This window comes from Phyllobates terribilis, unplaced genomic scaffold (genome assembly GCF_046119375.1).
Source record: "Phyllobates terribilis strain yellow unplaced genomic scaffold, ASM4611937v1 Scaffold_11__3_contigs__length_659146591, whole genome shotgun sequence".
Taxonomy (NCBI): domain Eukaryota; kingdom Metazoa; phylum Chordata; class Amphibia; order Anura; family Dendrobatidae; genus Phyllobates; species Phyllobates terribilis.
Genome location: NW_027362771.1, coordinates 506,825,139 through 506,841,726, shown reverse-complemented (window position 1 = coordinate 506,841,726; position 16,588 = coordinate 506,825,139). Strand labels below are relative to the sequence as shown.

Genomic DNA, 16,588 nt, shown 5'->3' with positions numbered 1-16,588 from the left:
ATAAGTCGTGTCGCTGACTTTAATGGGGGCTCCGATTTAATCAGCTATCATGTGCCTTTGTAATTGGTTCGAAAACTGGCTTAAAGGCTGCACCCAGAGTGTTGTGGTGAATGACTGATATTCTGAAAATTTTCGGTTATAAGTGGAGTACCCCAAGCTTCAGTGCGGGGTCCGCTATTATTAACCTATTGATTAATGACATAGAAGATATTATTAATAGGGTTTCTATTTTTGCAGCTGACGAACTATGTGGTACAGTGCAATCTATGAAGGATGTTCAAGAGTTACAGGCCGACTTGGGAAATTTGAGTGTTTGCGCATTCACATGGCAGATGAGGATCAAAGTAGGAAAATGTAAAGTTAGGTACGAATATGCAGGCACCATATGTTCAAGGGGGCGTTAAACTAGGAGAGTCACTTGTAGATAAGGATCTGGGTGTACTTGTAGATCACAGACTAAATAACAGTATGCAATGCCAAGCAGCAGCTTCTAAAGCAGGCAGGATATGGTTACAAATTAAAAAAGGCATGAACTCAGGGGAAAGGGACCTAATGCTAGCACTTTACAAAGTGCTAGTGCAACCTCATCTGGAATATGAAAAACCGAAAAATGAACTGGAGTATACGTTGGACCGTCCTGCCTGGGTGCACCTTGACACTGGTGGGATGGCTTTTCCCTACATTATTTATATTTTACTTATTTATAGCAGGGTATATGTTCATTTTGTTTCGGTCTTAAGTTTTGTCTCATCTGGACTAAGAAGTTTAATTCTGGACAACCATTCACAGAAAGGATGCCCTGTAGTTAGAAAAGGTACAGAGACCATCCACAAAAGTGATAAGGGGCTTGGGAATCTTGGTTATGAGGAACTATTAAAATAATTCAATTTAGTCTTGAGAAAAGACATGTTTAACTTATATATGTACTGTACATAAATGGCCCATACAAAAAATATGTTCAAAAGTGGTTTCATGTAAACCCCCCCATCCCCTTGACAGACCAAAGGGTACCCCCAATCTGTGGGAAAAAAAAATCTCTAGAGACAAGGCTTCTTTACCATAAGGACCATTAATTTGGGGAATAGTCTACCTCAGGAGCTGATCACTGCAGAACTCTTGGAGATTTCAAAAAAGGCTTGGTTGTTTTTTGTTTTTTTAGAAGACAGTAGTAAATTATGTTAATATGAAAAGTCCTTTTCTGATTTTAGTCCAGTGGATGAACAACTGGGATTCAAGGAGGGAAATATTAGCCCTTTTGTGTAGACTGGATCATGATCGTGCTCCTTCCCTTTGTGCTTTCCCATTCATTGGCTGAATTTCATAGATTTCTCTTTTTTTAACTATATATTCATGGGGTGTCCTTACTTTATTTTCCATGTCTTTCTAAGCACTCTTATATGATCAGTCCACCATAAGAGAGATCCAGATAGCAATAATACAGCTTTACACTTGTATACTCACCATGTACACAGAATACTCAGCTTTGCTTAACAACTGCTCTGAAACGCCTGATGAGGGAAAAAAAAGAAAAAGAAATAATAGAACCATTTCATCCAGAAATTAAATGAATGGGAAATAATCGTTAGAGCAATCTTAAAAAAATTAGAAGATTTCACCTTTGATTGATTTTTTTAGGTTACAATGCTAGAAATATTAAAAAATGGAGCAGGCATTGGGTTAGTCATCAGCAAGAAACATTTTATTTTACCAGTTTGCCATTCTTCTGAATTTGTAAAATGCCCAGACAGCCAGGAAACATGCCAGAGGCCCTCCATAAACCCGTGGGGTCTTCAGTCTTAACCATGAATGGCATTCCTGCTTGAATATCTCCAAGAGGTTTCACATGGAATCCAGCAGATAAGGAGCTCATGAATTCTGGCCTCAGGGGGAACGGCCCTATGTACTGCTCAGGACTTTCTACATCAGGAACATCTTCAACCTTCTAAAAAGGTAGAGGAGAAAAAAAAAAAAAGCATTATGCAACTATTATCACCCTAACATAAAAAAATGTGCTAGATAGGACAGTACAATTTGCTTGCCTCTAAAATTATCTTGAACAGTGGTCTCTCCCTCCCGTGGTTCTCCAGCTGTTACAAAACTACAACTCAGAGCATACCAGGAGGAGAAGGTGTGCAACAGCTGGTAATCTACAACAGTAAAGCAGTACTTGGCTCTACTGTCGCTAATAAACAATCACATGGATTACATCTCCCAAATTTTTATCCTCCTCCCACAACAGAAGTGATTTGGCAAATGGTGCACTGCCTCTACTATAAAAGTCCTTATAATGATTATAGTGGAAAGAACAGGTGGCACTGGCCACATGCAATACTTTCTTCCTTACTGATTTACATCCATGAAAGAAGTGGAAACAGACAAAGGGAACAGGTGAGGCGCGCTTCATTCAATGGCTGTTTTGCATCACAGGCGTCATCATGAAAGCACGGCGGAGCATCCTGTGACGTGACGCGGCCGTTGCCTGCAGCGCGCCTCCTTTGCCTGTTCACACCGCTTTCATGGATCTAAGTATTGCATGTAGTGCCGCCTATTCTTTCCACTATAATTGGTAGCTGGTAAGCCACGTAGTAGTCATGTATAAATGCCCTTTCTAAGGGCTCGAATAACAATCCTTCTGCCCTGCTCCGTAATCTTGTGTCATTACTTTTAACTGCTTTACTATTCCAAAGCAGGCACGAGTATTAGGGAAAATTATATAACTTCTTACTGTAATGGCCCTGATCGGCGAGAACTCTGATGCTAGACATTTAACCTGGTGGCCTACAGTGATCATAATACCAAAAGTGGCTTTACAGAGGTCTCTAAGGGCTTGTTCACACTTTACAGTTTTTGATGGTCTTTTTCCTTGTTTCTATGCATGTGTAAAAACTGCAGCGTTTTATAACATCAAAACGATTGAGATTTCTAAAATCTCATTCACATGGTGCGGTTTTCGACTTGCGATGTACTTTTTTTCTGCGTGCCTTAATTAAAAGAAGGAAAAAAAAGAAAAATCGGATCTCCACACAACATCCACATGGCATCCAATTTTTATGGACATAATTCAATTATTAACCAAGGAAACTTTATTTGATCATGTACATTTTTTAATGTAGTTGTTAGAAAACAGATTGCACACGGACACGGATGTCACAAGGATGAACCAAGTCTTTTGAATGGAACGCAGAGTATTTTTCATAAAATTGTCTCCAGCAGGCCTAAGGCTTGTACCCCTGATTTTTGTAGTGGAACAAAAGGTTTTAATTAACTGGTGCGTGTCCTCTACAAGGGAGCTCCATGTGAACGCCTTTAAGGAAAAACCCTGACTTGAGTCCAACTCCCCATCTACTTTGAAGAACTCATAGTTGCTAGAAAAATCTGATCATCTTGCAGGTCCAGAACAAGTACTGGCTCCATCATACCTTTTCAGGGAACTCTTGGCCTCCTCTTTGGTTTGTGATAGAGAGGAAGACCCCTCTGCAACATTAATAAATGGAGGGTATAAAGGTCTGAAATGAAGGGTGGCCAAAATGATTTTTCCAAACTGTAAACTTCTCACCCCAAACGTTAGCTGCAGATTTCTTAGTCCCTATCCAGAGCTCAGCATTTCAAGAGGACGAAAATTTCTAATAACACTTTGTCCCACCAGTAAAGCTCATTCAGGTACTGAGCAGGAAGATCTGGAATGATTTGTCTCAATGTGTTTAACTCCTGGCGCTTCAGACATGGTGCCAAAGGAGACATAGAAATAGTCTAGATCTGCCCAGCTTAAAAAGGCTGTGGGTAGTGTTGGCTGAGCTCATTGACAGTCCCTTCCCCTAAATGGGACATGGAAACTACATAATTTGCAATAGTCTTCAAGAAGTAAATGGGAAAGTAAGTGACACCAGCACCAGGATTGTCTCAGAAGAGGATAAGGACATCCAGGAAAAACTCACAAATCCACCAAAAAGTGCCAGGAAACCTTCAACCCAAAGAGGTGAATGCCAAGCCTCAAGATGACCGATCCAGCTGAACAGGAAAACTGAAACGGTTTCATCTTCTCAGGTTTCCTGTCCAGTAATGGGAGGACCTCTTCAAGAATGCGGTCATGGATGAGTGTGGGGGGGGGGGGGTGAAGTAACAAAAAAAAAACAAAACAAAACCCCACATCATGTTTTACATTCAGTTTTTCTTTTATGAAAAATTGGTGCAACAAGGAGTAGACCACAGCCAGACACCTTTGCTAATGGCTTATCTACACTAAAATGTAAGGCATTGGACATTGTACATTTTGAAACCCAATTGCCCGATCCTTCTCTTCCCGGAAAATTGAGAGTCAGGAGGTCTGCCTTATATTTTAGATGATCAGCCAGTTTCAGCCAAAAAGTCAAAGGATTCAGCTAAAATTAATATTGTGTATATAGACAGATTTACAAGAGTCGCTTAAAATTAAATCTGTGCAAGTCTTTACCTCAAATCCTCCAGTTTCCTCCAGGATGTCATGAAGGAGTCTAATGTATTCTGTGGCTGCTTTTAACGTGTCCACCTTACTTGGTTTTCTGTCTTTAGGGATCAATGGCACAATTGTCTTCAATTTAGAAAACCCACTGTTGATATTTCTGATCTGTAAGTACATGTTAGACATTAAAAACTGAGCCTACAATTGCGTTCTACAAAAATGGCACATCATAGTCGTGGTTGAGACCAATTTCATGCGATAGTATCCACATGCACAGGCCTAAACGTGGGGCTCTAGGATGCTGTTAGGGCTCTTTCACACGTCCCGATATTCCCGGTACTGGGAAAAAACAGTAACAGGGAAACCGTATCTCCGTGTGTACCTGTGTGACAGATGTGTGCCACCCATGTGCTGCATCAGGAGAACACGTACCAGCGCCTGGGAATCAGTGTACAGTCATGGCCAAAAGTTTTGAGAATGACACCAAAATTATATTTTCACATGACCTGCTGGCCTCTGGTTTTTATTAGTGTTTGTCTGATGTTTATATCACATACAGAAATATAATTGCAATCATATTATGAGTACCAATAGGTTATATTGACAGTTAGAATGAGTTAATGCAGCAAGTCAATATTTGCAGTGTTGCCCCTTCTTCTTCAAGACCTCTGTAATTCTTCCTGGCATGCTCTCGATCAACTTTTGGACCAAATCCTGACTGATAGCAGTCCATTCTTGCATAATCAATGCTTGCATTTTGCCAGAATTTGTTGGTTTTTGTTTGTCCACCCGTCTCTTGATGATTGACCACAAGTTCTCAATGGGATTAAGATCTGGGGAGTTTCCAGGCCATGGACCCAAAATCTCTATGTTTTGTTCCATGAGCCATTTAGTTATCACCTTTGCTTTATGGCAAGGTGCTCCATCATGCTGGAAAAGGCATTGTTGGGCGCCAAACTGCTCTAGGACGGTTGGGAGAAGTTGCTCTTGGAGGACATTCTGGTACCATTCTTTATTCATGGCTGTGTTTTTAGGCAAGACTGAGTGAGCCGATTCCCTTGGCTGAGAAGCAACCCCACACATGAATGGTTTCAGGATGCTTTACAGTTGGCATGAGACAAGACTGGTGGAAGCACTCACCTCTTCTTCTCCGAATAAGCTGTTTTCCAGATGTCCCAAACAATCGAAAAGGGGATTCATCAGAGAAAATGACTTTGCCCCAGTCCTCAGCAGTCCACTCCCTGTACCTTTTGCAGAATATCAGTCGGTCCCTGATGTTTTTTTCTGGAGAGAAGTGGCTTCTTTGCTGCCCTCCTTGAAACCAGCCCTTGCTCAAAGAGTCTCCGCCTCACAGTGCGTGCAGAAGCACTCACACCAGCCTGCTGCCATTCTTGAGCAAGCTCGGCACTGCTGGTAGTCCGATCCCGCAGCTGAAACAGTTTTAAGATACGGTCCTGGCGCTTGCTGGTCTTTCTTGGGCGCCCTGGAGCCTTTTTGACAACAATGGAAGCTCTCTCCTTGAAGTTCTTGATGATGCGATAGATTGTTGACTGAGGTGCAATCTTTGTAGCTGCGATACTCTTCCCTGTTAGGCCATTTTTGTGCAGTGCAATGATGGCTGCACGAGTTTCTTTAGAGATAACCATGGTTAACTGAAGAGAAACAATGATACCAAGAACCAGCCTCCTTTTAAAGTGTCCAGTGATGTCATTCTTACGTAATCATGACTGATTGATCGCCAGCCCTGTCTTCATCAACACCCACACCTGTGTTAATGGATCAATCACTAAAACGATGTTAGCTGCTCCTTTTAAGGCAGGACTGCAATGATGTTGAAATGTGTTTTGGGGGTTAAAGTTCATTTTCTGGGCAAATATTGACTTTGCAAGTCAAGTAATTGCTGTTAAGCTGATCACTCTTTGACATTCAGGAGTATATGCAAATTGCCATTACAAAAAATGAAGCAGTAAACTTTGGAAAAATTACTATTTGTCTCATTCTCAATACTTTTGGCCATGACTGTACAGTTAGCGCTGTTCCCAATCGTCGGGTGCTAAACGCTGCCCTCATCACTGTCCCCTGCTTGTGCTGCCATCAGCACCAGCAGGGGACCAAAATGAGAGTTGTAGTCTGCTCCCGCTGTCTCCACCTGTAAAAATAAGAATAAAATAAAAAATCCTTATACTCACCTGTCCTAAGTGTCCCCCATTGTAATCCATGCTACCGCTCACGCAGAGGAGCCGGGGAGAATGACGCGCTGCAGCAAGCGGGCCCCGGAGCTGTGCTCAGCGAGCGGTATCCTGTCACTCACTGAGCACAGCACTGTCATCCGTGTGTCAGTGTGGGACATTTTGCGGCCTGTGCAGCGGGTAAAAAACGGACACATCAGGATGTTTTGCCCACGGACACACGGTCCGTGGAAACATGCTGACATGTGCACAGGTTTTCTGTGTCAGTGTCTCCGGTACGTGTGGAAACTGTCACCACATGTGCCGGACACACTGACGTGTGAAAGAGCCCTTAATTTGGGACATTAAAAGGTTGTCCACAGATTTTTTTTTTTTTTAAATTTAATAAAAACCATACAGTCACCTACTGATCACTCAAACCTCCTTGTGTCACCTGCTGTTCTATTAGTGTAGTTGGTACGTGACCGCTGCAGGTTTAGACTTGGAGCTTATTGTCGGTCCAGACAGCTCCTCTGCTGAAACTGTTTTGGCATGTGACCCAAGATAGTGGTGTGTGGGGCTGACAGACCGCTCACTTCAATGGCCAGCCAGCTCTATTCTCTGTCTATGCATGGGCCATGAGAGAAGGGCTGGTCTAGATAGTGGAATTAGTCAGTCGGCCCCATCACTCAAAGCTCCGGACATGTGCCATCAAAGAAAACCCTCTCCTGTGTCACACTCAGGATCATAGGGGTGGCTGTCAGGACCAAGGATTAAAGGGAGACATCGGTGTACACTGCTAACTAAAGTATAGTCGAAAATTATATAGAATTGAATAAATAAAAAATAACATTTTTGCAGTGGACAATCCCTTTAAACAATGCCAGGTGAGGTCCAAAGCCTAGACAATGTTCTGAAACCCAACCACAGCAGCAGGAAGCCCTTTCCTGTTCAGTACTACATTATCTGGAGATGCATATACACTGACATTTTAGAAAACTGTTCTACTACCCATTAATATTTACCAAAATTACAAATAGACATTCCCATTTCTAAATATGTAAGAATACTGACTGGGAAATACAGGACATTTTATTCTATAAATTACACCTCCAGGGAAGCGGCAAGGAGCTGGGATTTCCCTGCAGTGATTTCAGAATTGCTCCTGGATGTTGCTTCAAACAAGAACTTTCTACAGATCTTTATGTGTATGAAGAAAATTTTATTTTAATTATCTCTAAGAAAGATTCTTAGAATTGAAATAGGATTTCAGGGTGACTGAGAACACACATACTCACCCGCTCCCTTTCCTTGGCATTGGCAGCCTGTCTTCTTTCTAGAACGTCTTCAAAGTTTTCTAAGCACAAGTAATGTCCCGATGGCAGTTTCTTCATCTTACTGATGGAGGCCACATAGGGAAAGTCGTTGTAATGCTCCTTCAGAACATCCTCCAGCAGCTCAGGAGGGGGTGTAATGTAGAACTCCAGAACTTCTCGTCCACTCTCTGGCTGACCACAATACATCTTGTCCTGTAATCAATCCCAATAAAAGAATAAGCCACGATCATGACCCAACTACTCAGGTATAAGGGCCTTGATGTGGGACGAGGAGAGGGCAGATGCTTCCTTTTTTTATAATCCAGCAGAGACCAAAAGACTTATTATGAAGATATCAACTAGATATAGCAAATAAGTACATAAAATATAACTTTTATTAATGAAAAGTCTAAAAAGAAATTTATAACATGATGCCCATATGGTATATCATAAGTAAAAAGATATAAATATCTACGATATAGCTGGACAGAATATCAGGCCCTATTAGGTCCAGCATAAGTAAGAATAATGAAGGTATTCAAGCTATGAAGTCCAAAAAGAGAACCCCACAGATACGCAAAAAACAAGGTATATCTCACCAAATGCCCATATAGCAATATAGACGGTGATTATACCTATATCTGTGTATACCCATAGACAAAACCAGCCATTATTAAATGGTAAATAAGTATACAATCAAATAGAGCTATGAGGGGCCTTCTATTATCATCCAGGCACTCAATCCTCATAAAACATGGAAACATCTCACCCGGGGTCTTTTTATATATATCTGCTCCCCCTTTACATTCCAGGTGATGAGTTAATCCATGGAACATCCCAAGCCGAGGTATACCTCACCAAATACCCATATAGCAATATATACGGTGATCATACCTATATCTGCATATACCCATAGACATAACAAGCCATTATTAAATGGTAGGTATGTATACAGAAATAGAACTATGAGGAGCCTTCTATTACCATCCAGGCATTTAAATCCTCATAGAACATGGAAACATCTCACCCGGGGTCTTTTTATGTCTGCTCCCCCTTTACATTATAGGTGATCAGTTTGTCCACGGAACATCCCGACGCGTTTCAATCCTTCATCAGGGGTATATAGTTCCTCTTCATTAAGGGTATATCATTCCTCATTCCTGCATTGGTTCCTTAATCATATCCTAATGCCTTTAGGATATGATTAAGGAACCAATGCAGGAATGAGGAATGATATACCCTTAATGAAGAGGAACTATATACCCCTGATGAAGGATTGAAACGCGTCGGGATGTTCCGTGGACAAACTGATCACCTATAATGTAAAGGGGGAGCAGACATAAAAAGACCCCGGGTGAGATGTTTCCATGTTCTATGAGGATTTAAATGCCTGGATGGTAATAGAAGGCTCCTCATAGTTCTATTTCTGTATACATACCTACCATTTAATAATGGCTTGTTATGTCTATGGGTATATGCAGATATAGGTATGATCACCGTATATATTGCTATATGGGTATTTGGTGAGGTATACCTCGGCTTGGGATGTTCCATGGATTAACTCATCACCTGGAATGTAAAGGGGGAGCAGATATATATAAAAAGACCCCGGGTGAGATGTTTCCATGTTTTATGAGGATTGAGTGCCTGGATGATAATAGAAGGCCCCTCATAGCTCTATTTGATTGTATACTTATTTACCATTTAATAATGGCTGGTTTTGTCTATGGGTATACACAGATATAGGTATAATCACCGTCTATATTGCTATATGGGCATTTGGTGAGATATACCTTGTTTTTTGCGTATCTGTGGGGTTCTCTTTTTGGACTTCATAGCTTGAATACCTTCATTATTCTTACTTATGCTGGACCTAATAGGGCCTGATATTCTGTCCAGCTATATCGTAGATATTTATATCTTTTTACTTATGATATACCATATGGGCATCATGTTATAAATTTCTTTTTAGACTTTTCATTAATAAAAGTTATATTTTATGTACTTATTTGCTTCCTTTTTTTACATCTTTTTTTTCCTCCTTAGTCAACAAAATACATGACATTACAGCTCATTTATGTATACAGATAACAGTGGGCAACAGCTAGGGTTGTCATCCAAAATACCAGCCAGGTTAAAGGGATTGTCCAGGAATAAATTACTAATGACATCAATATCAGATTGGTGAAGGCCTGACACCAGCACCAATCAGTTGTTCTCGGGTAGTGCAGCTCTGCCTCCATTAGTGTTCATAAGAGCCAAGCTGTAGTACCAGAAAAGGGCCACGGCACAGTATACCGAACCGTCATGTTCTGGCTCCATACACTATACATCTGGTGGATGAACAAACCGCTAGCATCTGATCAATGGGGATGCCAGGAGCATAGATGCCAGCTGGCCCAGATTACTCAGGACACCATGGCGGAAAGCTGGTACGGTTTAGGTAAATCTCTCCCAAGAGTGGGTTTTTCCTGGAGGACTGGTGGCGTTACCAGCCTGGGCAGGACTTAAAAACACTTCTAGAAATGTTGGCAACTATGTGGGTGTCAGACCGCCACCAATCTAAAGATAGATATATTATTATATTGTAGTCCTATATAAAAGTACACGACAACTCCTGGTTTGGTGGTTTACATCTCTGGAGGTAAGGGTATGTTCACTTGGATTTTTTTGGCTGAAAGATCAATTAAAAATAAATAAATACAAATTGTGTTGGGGGGGGGGGGTGGGAGTGGAGGGTTATGCCTCAAAAATTCTTGTTGCTTCTTTTTTCATGAGAAAAAAAAAAAAAACAGCACCATAGACAAGTTTTCCCCCTTAAATGATTTGGAAGTGTATTCAGGTTATTTAACCCCTTCTAATCCAATTTTATTCTGATTTTTGAAAGCACATGGCCTACCGAGAAACAGAGCACAACCTGCACTATCTGCTGGCTAAAGTCGGCATTAACCAGACAAGTGAAAAAAAAATAAAAATTGTGTTAGACGTCAGATAGGAAAGGGTTAAAGAGGCCCTTTCACCAAATTTGAGCAGGTTAAACCTGGCCACATCATGTCATAGTGGGTGGCTGCAGGGCTGAATAATACAGATTTATTTATTTTTTTTAATTTCTCATCTCCAATTTGGAGATATTACTGATAGCTAATTTACGCTGAGACCAAGGGGTGTGAGCAGAAATTCATCTCTGGGGTTGTGTACTTTTTCCACTGCATGATTTTGACCAATCATAAGCAGGAAATGTCAAACAGGAGGAAAAAAGGACACGCCCCCCCAGAGAAAGTCAGAACTGGCTTTCCCAGTGCAAGACATGTAATGACACACAGCCCTGCTCTCCTCACTGATCACAAGCAAGAAAGGGAGTACAGTATACCTTTATGTAAGTACAAACACTTCTTGCAGCTCTTATCCCATGACACTGTCAGTTTGTGGGGAGGGAGAGAGAGAAGAGCTGACAGCACTGTGAGAGGAGAGCTTAAAGAGGTGTTTGCAATTCCACACAGCTCTGCTCTGTTCTCTTCTTGCCTTTAATCAGAATAGACGCTTTCAGTGGGATCATGGAGGAGAGCAGGGCTTTGTGCCATTACTTGTCTCATACAGAAAAAGTTGGCTCTCACCTTCTTTGGGAGCTTGTTTTTTTTTTTTCCTGCATGATGCTTCCTTCCAATGACTGGTCAATGTCCTGTAGGGGGAAAAGTACACTCCCCCCAAAGACGAATCTATGCTAACGCCTCCTTGTCTTACTGAAAATTACAACCTAAACTTTACAAACTCATTTCTCAGATTAGAAATTTAAAGATTAAAACTATGATTTATTCAGCTCCACAGCCCTGACCAATGTAACATGCGCAAACTGGTGAAAGGTCCTTTTTCAAATTGTTCACATGGATTGTCAAGCAAAATCCGCATCAAAGGGTATTTTGATATAGAGGTTAAGGCGATGTTCACACATTGCATATTTTCAGCATATTTTTTTTTCTACAGCAAAACCTGATCTCTTGCCAGGAAGGTTTGTTCAGGATTTTGCTTGTTTTTGCTGCATTTTTTTCACTGTCCTTTTGTCTCTTTATGCATGTACATAAAATTCAGTGGGAAAAAAACCCCCAAAAACTCATTCTATTTCATCAGGTTTTGGCATACACAAAAAAAAAACGCTGAAAAAACTTACACCTGTGTTTTTGGTGCGTTTTTTCACCACCCATTATTTCTAATGGGTGAAAAACACTGAGAAAAGTGACATGCTCTATTCTGAAAAAAAAACAAACATGCAAAGCACAAAATACTGATGAAACAAAAACCAAGCTGTGTGCATGAGATTTCTGGAATCTCATAGACTTTGCTGGTACTGTAAATCACAGCAGAAAATTTGCATAAAAAAAAAGCATCGAAAAAACGCAATGTGTGAACATAGCCTAAAGCGGATCAGCTTCGAAATCCACAAGACACTACTTTAGGCTATGGTCACACGTTGCGTTTTTTGCTGCGTTTTTTCTGCAAAATTAAGCTGCCTTTTACAGTGTAGGCAAAGGCTATGAGATTTCAGAAATCTCATGCACACACATTAGTTTTTTTTCCTGACTGATTTTGCAAACTGCAGCAGGTCACTTCTTTCAGCGTTATTTCAGCCATAGAAAGCAAAACGCAGCAAATAGTCAGCAAAACCTGATTTTTGTAAGCAGCTTCATTACTGCAAAGAGAGCAGGTTTTGCCTGTAGAAAAAAAAAGCAACAAAAACGCATTGTGTGAATCACTGGTGGACTCAGGCAGAAAAGGGCCCCTGTGCAAGAACAATATATGCAGCCCAAGAGCTCCAAAAATGTAAAATTGCACCTGCTTTGGAGGTAGAAATGGGCCCCTGTGTGGCTGCACCAATGATATGTCCGTCCCTGGTGTGAACATAGCCTAATGAGTGTTCACAATCAGTATTTTGAAACAGATTCTGCACCAAAAGTCACATGAAAAACTGCTGCAAATATGCTTCTGAATATGTTTCCTATTGATTTATGTGGGAAAACACGCAGAGTACATATGGTGGGGTGTTTTTTCTACGTGTAAAAAGAAACATGTTGATTCTTGGGGTTTTTCTACAAGAGGAGAAAAAGCTTCAAAATTGACTACTGAAGAATAAAAAAAAAACACTGCATACACTAAAACATTCCAAAAAACCCTTCAGAAAACAATTTTCTTATTGTTTTATTTTGCTATGTATTTGAAAATAACAAGCCCCCATACAGCTTTAAACTGACAGGAAAGTAAGAGTTATGGCTCTGGGGAAAAAAAAAAAAAAAGGGAAATTGGCCGCCTTGGGAAGGGGTTAAAGGTAAAAAGAATGCTTTAAAAAATTCCCATCTAAATCAATTGGAATCTTATACAAAAAGGGTTTGCAGTTGTTTTTCGTGTGGATTTCGGAGCAGAATCAGCTACAAAATTCACATAAAAAGGGGAAAAAAAAAAAAAACGTCCTGTGACCACAAAACACTGAGTGTATGCGACACATGGCGGGCGCGGGGCAGGAGAGCGCGGGGCAGGAGAGCGCGGGGCTGGAGAGCGCGGGGCAGGAGAGCGCGGGGCAGGAGAGCGCGGGGCTGGAGAGCGCGGGGCTGGAGAGCGCGGGGCTGGAGAGCGCGGGGCTGGAGAGCGCGGGGCTGGAGAGCCATGAAAGGTTCCTTGACTGTTTGCAAAGACCCCAAAAGTGAGGGGTCTCACACAGAACTGCATAAGGTCACATACCAAGCGGCCGCCCTCCATGTTCTCAGCACAGTAATACTCCTGATTACAGCACCTCGGGAATAAAAATTTTACTCATCAGCCAATCAAATCGCTGCTTCTAAGCTGAAAAGGAATTAAACAAAATAGAAGTCGTGCTCTGATTGGCTGTAATACGTGACTACTCTCTAACATGAGGCTCCATTACGGCACTGTCCTCATACGCCCACTTATTATAGCAGGGAGCGCGTCTCCTCTCACCCTCTCCGCCTGGCGCAGCCTCTGCCCGCTGTCACTAGCGCTGCTGCAGGTGGCGGCCTCCGCGGGCTCCACAGCTGCTGTCGCTTCTGACGCCATGATGTCGTAGCCGGCGGTATTGGCGGGAGTGGGAGACATGACGTGCGGGCTGATATACCGCGTACTATATCCGCGCACGGCTCCCGGCCGCCGCCATTTTACACTGATACAAGCAGTGCAGCTGGCGGGGAGGCAGTGAGTCAGCCGGCGGCCATTGTGTGGTAGTGAGTGCAGGGCAGGTGAGGGAGTCTGAGGGAACAGCTCACAGTGTGCTGTGGTGGCAGTTGGGGAATATGTGAGACAAGATGGCGGCCAAGAAGTGGTGGAGGATTAGTGGCGCAGACGCAAAATATTTTTGTCCCACAGAAAAATCTCAGCAGAGGTGAATTTCTTGGCATTTCCCATTACTGGACATGGGGGTTGTTTTTTTTCATGCTCAGGAGAAGTGGATAAAATATCCTGTCCCGTTATTGGGGGGCGACGGCCGACTGCTGCTCTGTAGGTTTTGTTGAAGACTTTCTTGCCGCTGGAAATGTTTCCAGTCTGAATGGCGTCGTTTCACCAGAATCTGGAGAATTTTCTGCAGCAAGTAATTTCCCCCCAGGAAAAGTTTACCGAGACGTTTTTGTGTGCCGGCCACGGACACTCGGATATTAATCCTGGTGGTTCATGTGAATATTTTTCCACAGGGACCATTGGGAAAAAAAATTTCACTATATGTGTTAGATTCATCATCCTGTTTTCCGAATGAAACTTGCCTACACATTTTAATGTGCGTGCAAAAATGGACGCCATGCGGACACCATCTGTAGGGCTTTCATTTATAACCAGTCCACTTCAAAGAAATTAATTGTGATTTTTAGTTTTTTTCTTTTATTTTTAATGTAAAAATTGGATGTCATCTGGATGTAAAAAACGGACACACCGAAGACAATACGGGAGAAAAAGAATCCTTTTTTTTAACAAAAAGCAACATTTTTCATATTCTTATTTCTTACTCTTTTCATTGCAAAAGGAGAACTAAATCCCCCAAAAAATTTGCCCTGATTTTGACTTTACAGTCTGTACCTCATGCCATTTTTTTGTGCAGACAGAAGTTTTCAGCAACTTGTAGATGAGGTTTTTCCACAGAGGGTGTGAAGTCAGCCTAAGGCCTCTTTCACACGTCCGTGTGTCCGGGACGTGTGATGACAGTTTCCACACGTACCGGAGACACTGACACACGTAGACCCGTTCAAATCTATGGGTCTGCGCACATGTCAGTGTGTTTCCACGGATCGTGTGTCCATGTGCTCCACACACTAACATGTTCGTTTTTGGACAACAGCACGGATCACACAGACCCATTCAAATCCATCCGTGTGACACGTACACCATCAGTGTGATACGTATCGGCGCCAGGGAATCAGTGTACAGTTAGCACTGTTCCCAAGCGCCGGGTGCTGAACGCTGCCCTCATCATGGTTCCCTGCCGGCGCTGTGATCAGCACCAGCAGGGACAATGATGAGGGTAGTTGTGTCTGCTCCCGGTGTCCCCACCTGTAAAAATAAGAATAAAATAAAAAATCCATATACTCACCTGTCCTAAGTGTCCCCGCTGTAATCCATGCGACCGCTCAGCAGAGGAGCTGGGGAGAATGACTCCTGCAGTGTTTGGCCCTGGAGCTGCGCTCAGTGAGTGACAGGACACTGCTCCTGCGCTCAGCAGAGGTTCGGGCCGCACACTGCAGGGGTTATTCTCCTCGGTGTGATCGGTCTCATGGATTACAGCAGGGGACACTTAGGACAGGGGAGTATAGAGAGTGAGAGATTTGAAACGCGCACCGCAGGTCGGTTTACGCAGCGTAAATAAGCACAGTGGGCACGAGATTCCTATAAATCCCATCCACTCTGCTCGAATTGTAAGACGCTGAGTTTTTGACTCAGGGAAAATACACAGCCTCAAAAACTCAATGAAAGCTCATCGGGGGAACGGAGCCTAACGATATTTCATGCATTGTTCACTTACGTGAATTTTGGAGCACGTTTTGTTTTCTAGTAATATCAATGCATTAAACTACACATGAAAATGTTTTTTTCCCTAGTATGTTTTAATGTTGGGATAAAATGCCTTTACTTGTTTCTGCTTCAAAAAAAGCTGCTGACTTGACCACTGAATTACTTAGCAGTAGAAAAAAAATCTGCCATACATTATTTTGGGGGCTGGTGAGGGGGAGCGGGAATTGGTTTGAAAAGTCTGTTAGAGGCAGGTCCTGTCTGTAACACAATTGCCTGTCGGGTATAGGGCGAGCTCACCCCGTGAGTCTGCTACTGACTTGCGTTGCTCCGTACTGTACAGCGGATGTCAGTAAGGGGTTAATGGATTTCCATAGACTTAATGGCCGAGTCTGATCCACAAAACAGATGAGAACAGGATGTGCATGGAGACTCCTGGTCCTAATATGTTATCTGTTTTTAAAACTGATATGTATGGATTAATGAAACTCTGTGTCTGTGCGCTCAGTGTAGATAGTGGTCCGCACACAGACATGTACACCGAATGTGTGGATGTGGCCTAAGCTGTCGTGTTTCTGGCTGTTAAGTGACTGTACCGTTCATTGTCTGCAGTTTTTCTCTTTGCGGGTCCTTTGTCTAGTTTTCATTAGTCTCTGAGCGAGTCAGCGGGT

General features: G+C 42.4%; 1 protein-coding gene across 1 annotated transcript; it reads right to left on the bottom strand.

Moving 5' to 3' along the window:
* Positions 1-1,699: 1,699 nt before the first annotated feature.
* Positions 1,700-14,141, bottom strand: FIGLA (folliculogenesis specific bHLH transcription factor). Its single transcript, XM_073654741.1, has 4 exons — positions 13,887-14,141; positions 7,905-8,135; positions 4,451-4,603; positions 1,700-1,942 (listed from the first exon to the last, which is right to left on the bottom strand). The coding sequence occupies exons 1-4, from the start codon at positions 14,019-14,021 to the stop codon at positions 1,700-1,702; spliced, it is 762 nt and encodes a 253-aa protein (XP_073510842.1). The 5' UTR covers positions 14,022-14,141.
* Between the last annotated feature and the right edge of the window lie 2,447 nt (positions 14,142-16,588).

Excerpts from the sequence above, each read along its gene's own strand:
- FIGLA (XM_073654741.1), bottom strand. The coding sequence starts at position 14,021 with ATGTCTCCCACTCCCGCCAATACCGCCGGCTACGACATCATGGCGTCA. Across the intron at positions 4,604-7,904 it reads ATGCCAAGGAAAGGGAGCGG|ATCAGAAATATCAACAGTGG; the intron begins GTGAGTATGTGT and ends ATGTACTTACAG. Across the intron at positions 1,943-4,450 it reads AGGAAACTGGAGGATTTGAG|AAGGTTGAAGATGTTCCTGA; the intron begins GTAAAGACTTGC and ends CTACCTTTTTAG.